At 51.7% G+C, this 6606-nt stretch overlaps 1 protein-coding gene across 3 annotated transcripts; it reads right to left on the bottom strand.

Annotated features, from left to right (window-relative positions):
- Nucleotides 1–266: 266 nt before the first annotated feature.
- LOC119442748 (uncharacterized) lies at nt 267–5075 on the bottom strand. 3 transcript variants are annotated; one of them, XM_049662371.1, is made up of 2 exons: nt 4584–5039; nt 267–886 (listed from the first exon to the last, which is right to left on the bottom strand). In XM_049662371.1, the coding sequence occupies exons 1-2, from the start codon at nt 5022–5024 to the stop codon at nt 350–352; spliced, it is 978 nt and encodes a 325-aa protein (XP_049518328.1). In that variant the 5' UTR covers nt 5025–5039; the 3' UTR covers nt 267–349. The 3 variants fall into 3 exon arrangements, 2 of the variants coding, with proteins under 2 accessions (XP_049518328.1, XP_049518329.1); XR_007465729.1 differs by having other exon boundaries at nt 502–886; nt 2426–5075; XM_049662372.1 differs by having other exon boundaries at nt 502–2631.
- Between the last annotated feature and the right edge of the window lie 1531 nt (nt 5076–6606).

The raw sequence follows: 6606 nt of genomic DNA, 5'->3' as shown, positions 1-6606 counted from the left end.
ATCCCAGGCGGTCGAAATTAAGCCAGAGTGCTTCACTACGGTGTGCCTCATAATCAGATCGTGGTTTTGGCACGCAAAACCCCAGAATGTATTTTATAGGACCACCCAATCTCTGGGACCAAGGTTTACGCATCATCTCGTGCAGCACACCAAGGCTAACGGACTCCCTAAGGAACCTTATCGTTCGGTACACTGCCTCCCTCCTATTTATATATTGCATAAGTGGAGTAGTTCTAACTTTTGTGTGACGAGGTGCATTTCAGATCTGGTCGTTAAAGGATATCAAGGTTCGATTATTGCGGCTTTCACTAGCGAACAAGGTCACTGCGTTATAGACACCGCGGGGTCGTCACCCTTGTGTGTAACAATGTGTTCTCGTCTTATATCTGCGTACAGGTGCGGGAGTCCCTGTAAGAGAGTACAGCCTTGTACTAGGCGCACGATATGTTATCTGACATTTATCAGCCTTGCGCCTACGTTGAACGTACAGCACACGTAGACCGGAGTTAGCAAAATTGCAGTAAACCTTTATTGAACACTTCGGGGAGCACCCCCGCCGAGACGGGAAAGGGCAGGCAGGGCGAGACGGTGAGAAGAAGGGGTGCCAGCTTCTTCCAACGGCGCTTCCACGCCGGTTCCTAACTCGAGCCGAACGAACAAAACAACGCAAAGGTTCCAGTTTTGCACGGGCAGCTCGAGTCAGCCCCAGGGCGTGCGTTGTCTCGCATGGTGTCCATTGTCCCGGTCGCCGGACTGAGAAGTTGAAGGGCGAGAGTGCTCGAGAACGTGACGAAGGTGTAGAGACTGCCGAAGCCATGCGCGTCCTTCGGTGATAAGTCCTCTTCGATGCTTCTCTTATCGCTCGTTTCCTTGCGCTGCTCTTCATCTGTAATGAAAATACAGGAATAACAGTAATTCAAGCGAAGGACAGTGAAAAAAGAAGAGGAAGAGATTAGAGAGATGGGTGGGGTCAATGCCTCCTAATATAGGAGACACTGGTGGGAAGTAGTGTTAATCTTGTTGAGCGAAATACTTGAGATGCAATGGGGCAACTTAAAGCTACATGCGTCGACGTACCATTCGTATCTGCTTAGTCGGCTATCAGTACGTTCACCGTTATTCTTTTCTTTTTTTGCTGACATGCCGCAGTGAACAAACATTTAACTGGAGCCCTCCTGATCGTCACTAGCGTTGCTTCACACCGTCCCGCCACCGCCAAGCACTGTTTCGATGCAACAACTCAGACACGCTAACGCGTCGGTGTAGCAGCGAAATAGCGGACACTTGTCTACAACCTTTACCGAAAAAAGACAGGCAAACCTGACGCGGCGTTAACAGACGGTGTCGCCGTCATCGCACCATGGCAAACCAAACGGTTCATTTGTTGACCGAATGATTGAAACAACTCTTCGCATCGATTCGCCAAAGGTACGTCATCGTCAGCCGATTAACACCCGCTGTAAGTAGGACGAAGGCCCCATTCCAGAGACCGCCAGCCGTATTTTCGTCCTCTGCAAGCCGAACTCATGCAATTCCTGTACACTTCCTATTCTCATCCATCCATCTAATAAAAAAGAAATGTACGGCAAATCAAACCGGTGTATCCAATATCCTAGCGAGAACGATGCTTACCAAAAATTTCACCAAAAATTTTCGCCGCGATAGACAAATATCGTGGTTGCACTAACCGGTCCGAGCGTCTAACCTTGAGAGATGTAACTCTTAAGTTATGCTTAAAAGGAAGAACCCGCATGTTCAGGGACAGGGATTAAGTCTTAAGTGTGGAAGAGAAGCGAGGGAGAAGGTTCAGGTGACAAATAGGTGGCTTGAGTTTTTTTTTTTTTTTTTTTTTCGACCAGTGGCGAAACAAGAGGGGCGAATCTCAACCTTCTCACCAGCTGCCAGCTGCAACTAACATCGGAGGACCTGTCACGCCATTTGCAAGGGTAATAATGCCAAGCGCAGCTTCGAGGGGCAACGGCCACAGCGCAAAGCTGACTCGCAAGAAATGCTACCACTGAAGATCCCTTTGTCTTCCCCCCCCCCCCCCCCCCCCCCCCGTTAACGTGGCGATTTGTATATAACTCCGCATACACTGACTCACCCCGTGCTCTTATAAAGGCGAACTCGTACAAGAAACGGCCGCTGCAAGTACGGTATACGTTACGTCATCGGCAGGGCGCCATTGCTGTTATGCCGCTGCTGTATCTGGGGGCAAAAAACAATGCGAACTTGTCGTTTTACACTCTTCGCTTACCTACCGGAAGCGCGTTTAGGACTGTATTACGATTGAGGAAACGAAGTAGAAGACAAGCAAGAAGAAAACAATGAAGAGGGCCGGAAGCCACTGTCCGGGAACACTTTCTCTTACCGCCTGCTTCTTGACCTGTTCGCCACGAGTCATTAATTGAGAACAAGAACAAACCTCACTCTTTTGGCCCGACATCCTCTCTCTTCCGACATATGGATGGAGTCGGGGCCCACTGGTCGGCGGCGAGGCCAGCAAGGCACACCGGCGTATATACGCACGTATAACACCGCGAGCTGTGTCGCGTCTGGCCGACGTCGTCGTCACCGTGCTTCCTTCGCAGCTGCGGTACACGGACGAAGGCATTGTTCCGAGCACAGCGCCTGGAGTGGGAGGCGCGAGCGCACTCTTTGACGTCAGCGCGCCCAAGTCCAGCCGGCGCGCGCGGCTGACGAAGAAGAAGGCAGCACAGCGGCGACGGCAGCGTTTAGCAGCGCGCCACGATTGGGTGTGCCCCCTCCTCGCTTCCTCCTCTTCGCCTTTATCGGGGCCCGAAATTCGGGGCTATTAAATATTCCATGACCCGCCGCGGGCTCACGCCAGCGGCCCGCTCTCTGGCACGCGACGCACGGCGCGGTGTGGGGACTCGCCCGGCCGCGGTTCGATGATGATGAGGACGACGACGCCCGCCCATGGCTATGTAGGAAGTGCGAGCGGCCCCTGCTTGTATTTTGGCCATTGCGAAGACACTTATACGGGCCGGGCGGACGCGCACCGCGAAAATCGGTCGGTCAAGCTTATTGTCACGTCTGCGGATATCCGCGTGTTTGCGTGTGTGTGACTGGGCTTTCTGGCGATCGAGGGGCCATATATACCTCGCCGGTGTCCTTCGTAAAGGAAGTTGTAGTCGGCGCGGACTTGCCGTCAAACTTTTTTTTTTTTTTTACTTCCAGAAGGATTAGGCTTATCAATTATTTTCGTTTTACAAGCGTTAAGATGTTATTAGTTCGGAAATCACCAAGCCCTGATATCGCAGCAGCTGGCGTGGGTTGGAGTTCCCTATTCTCCTTTTATCCATCACAACTTGCTGTAAAATTTGTAGCAAACGGGTCCCGATCGGAATAAGCGCCGCCTACCATTGTTATAACAATGCTGCATTAAAAAAAAAAAAAACTTTGCCGTTATTTCAGAATGCCATTGCAGCAAGGCAGGTCCAGAAACTCTTTGCCCTTTGTACTTCGACATGGTTGTTGCGGCTGCGTAACAAACGAAAGATGTTTGCGGGCGCAAGGGGAGAGGGCGCTTGTTTGAGATTTCATGGTGTGCTAGGGCTGCCTCGATGCCCCTTTCGTGTTTCGAAGACGATGGCTATACCTCAGTTGCAAGGGGGTGAGAATGTTGTCGGCGATATAACCTCCCTTACGACGCGTTGCTCAAAGTTGGAGCAATGCTTTCGGCCACAGCGCGCGCCCTTTCCAGAAGGATTGCGAGATGAGAATAGAGAAGGGAAGTGGGTGATGGTTTGAAGGGAGAGAAGGCGATGTAGTATTGCTGTTGCCTTTAGCATGCTAACGTGGCATATGACTCATGGCCACCGGCTACTGAGCACATTCAATCACGTATATAGGCGTTCGTGGAACTACCAAACAAAAATAAGTTTCCAGCTTATTCCCTGGACAACGATCTGATACTATAGATATGATTTAAGAACAACGGGACTAGAGGAAAAAGCTGCAATTTCACGCAGTGTGCTTACATTTATACTTGAGGAGAGCCTGCAGTTTCCGAGCTGCAATGCTAATCTTCGATATGGCCTGAAGCCGCAGCGCGCGCACGTTGCTCGATGTATTGCACACACTGAGGAAATATCTGGATGTTCCGGGGCGTATGCGATTAGCTACGTTGTTTCAGCAATCCCGTTCGCTCCGAATAGGAGAGTGAGAGAGAAACATGGCCAGCTACTAGAAGCCGCAGACGAAGAATCAACCAATGGTCCGCCGCCTTTCGATTGCGGCGCGGGAGAAGTGCTGGCAGCCGAATTCTGAACGATCGGGGCGCGTCCACCCATCAGAAAGAAAACGTCGATCTCTGCTAAAGCTGACAATAGTCTGTTCTCATCTCGCAGACCAGACGATGCTTCGCTTATGGACGGTGAACGACAGATTCCTCTGTAGAGGCGCTGCAGGGTATACACTCTAGTTAAGCTTCTGAATCTCGGCGCACGGAGCAATGCGCATCTGCGTTTACCTCTTCTATTTCAAACTGTGCCGCAGTACTAATTACGCCTTTCGAATTAACCCACTTCGGGTGTAGAATTGGATACAACGAAACCCACCTTGATGCAGACGGCGGCTGCAGGCGGGAAGGTCTCGGTCTTTCGCTCCTGCCACGTGCAAAGGCGTCCGCGATCTACGGAGCGTGCGTCCCGAGTGCCAACCAAGCTGCGCGCCAAGAGCCCAACCGCCGCGTCCGGACTCCGGGCCGAAACTGAGAGCCCGCCGTCGTGTGGGCCCGGCTGCCGGCACACACACATACACACCGGTGTGCAGACGCCGGCGGTCACGTGCCCACCGCGGTCGATGTGAACCTCCCGCCGAGATGTCAGCTGCTGCTGCCGCCGTCGCGCAAGCCGCCGGCTGCCGGCGTTGCTGCCGCAGCAGCCGTGCGCTTTGGCGCGCGCCGAACAGAGGTGGTCCGATAGGACATTGTAGTGGGCGGCAGCGACACCTGCCACGCGCGACTCGACGACGACGCGCTCTCGCTCGCCTTCCTCCATCTTTTTTTATCTGATTAGACTCCTCCACATTGCCGATAAGGGAGCCCTGCCCTCCCACCTCGCTTCTTTGATTCGGATTCCATCGGGCAAGTGCGGTGTCCTACGAATAGACTCGGCGGGGCGCGTGCGATACATGTAGGCGCTATCTTCCGCGCGCTCTTTTCTTTTTTCGAGTGCGAGAGAGCGTGTTACGCACTCACTGCGACAGCCTATAGGGCTTCTTGAAGCCGATTTGAGCTCGCGCCTTCAGTTTGTCGTGTCTGGCGAAACAAATTGCGACTGCTCGTTGTGTGCTGGTTCATTCGGGAGCTTCAACGTCGTGTAATAACGTGTTAAGGTTTTAATTTCACCCTTGACATCGCGCACATGGCGGCGGCGCGCGCACGCCCGCGACATGTTCGAAGTATGCCAGCTCCATAGGGATATGTAGGAGATCACTTCCTGTCCTGCCCTTGTTGTAATATCACATGAAACACTTGAACTGCATAGCAAGGCCGTCCTGGAGCCATAAGGCACGAGTATGTATAGGTTACGAAATGCTGAAGCAATATTTTTAGATTCTCTCAACACATCACGTGCTCCTACGGTACAACTATATATGGATGCCACGGCATTCATAAAGAGCGCATAATCTTTTTTCGCGAGTGTCACGGCAACGTTGCTGTACTCAGCCGTCCAGCTGGAATCATGGCATCTTCGTCCGCGCCAGAAGTCAACGGCGAATTGCGACATTGTTTCCATTTCCATAGCAACGGCGAAGGTGCCGTTCAGTGAACAGCTTATACACTGAGCTGTCGCAGTGAACCGAATATTGCGCGCCGAAGAAACCAACATTGTACAAGTGCTTTATCATTTCGAGAATCCATGTTCGGACCCTTCCGCTTATGTGACTGTTATATATTATAGTACACACATGACGAGGAACCATAGGTGCTCTGGAAACGTCTTTTGCGCTTGTAGCAAGGTTGGTGGCGAAGTTGTTACCCGCTCATTCCGAACGGTCGCTTGTTATAGACTTTAAACGATGCTCGTTAAAATGCGAGAGAGAAAAAAAATTGATCGGACAACAAGGGCCAAATGAAAGCGTACCGATGAGGAGGAGCGGTGGTTCATTGCCTAAACATTAGAGTTCGGTGATTAAAAGGTCACCACACACGGAGTCACATGTAAGTCGCCACAGCTGCAGGCCTCTTGATTTCGCATCCTTGTTGGAGAGTTCCTTCGCTTACAACGAGTGTCGGCTTCGTTTACGTCTATGATGAGCCGTACTTACGCCTGATACATAATCCTTGACCAGAGATACGTAAGCTTGACGTCAGCCATGTTCCATACAGACACACACAAAGTATGAGCTCATCTGGCACGGCATCTAGACACGTGCAATCTTGCATAAAGCCAGAGCCGCTTTATCATCAATATACCCGTTTGACAGGCTTCAACACAAGCTTTTACTTAAACCTCAGAATAACAACCGTATTGTATAACCAGTGCTTATACCGCTAGTGCGCGCCCATCGATCGTGCATGGCCCTCGGTAAGGTTCCGGCTTTCGCTTTAGCCGAACCTAATACCGGATCGGCAAA

This window comes from Dermacentor silvarum, chromosome 2 (assembly GCF_013339745.2).
Source record: "Dermacentor silvarum isolate Dsil-2018 chromosome 2, BIME_Dsil_1.4, whole genome shotgun sequence".
NCBI lineage: Eukaryota > Metazoa > Arthropoda > Arachnida > Ixodida > Ixodidae > Dermacentor > Dermacentor silvarum.
Note: the sequence above shows the minus strand (reverse complement) of the source record. Positions and strands in the feature narration are given on the sequence as shown.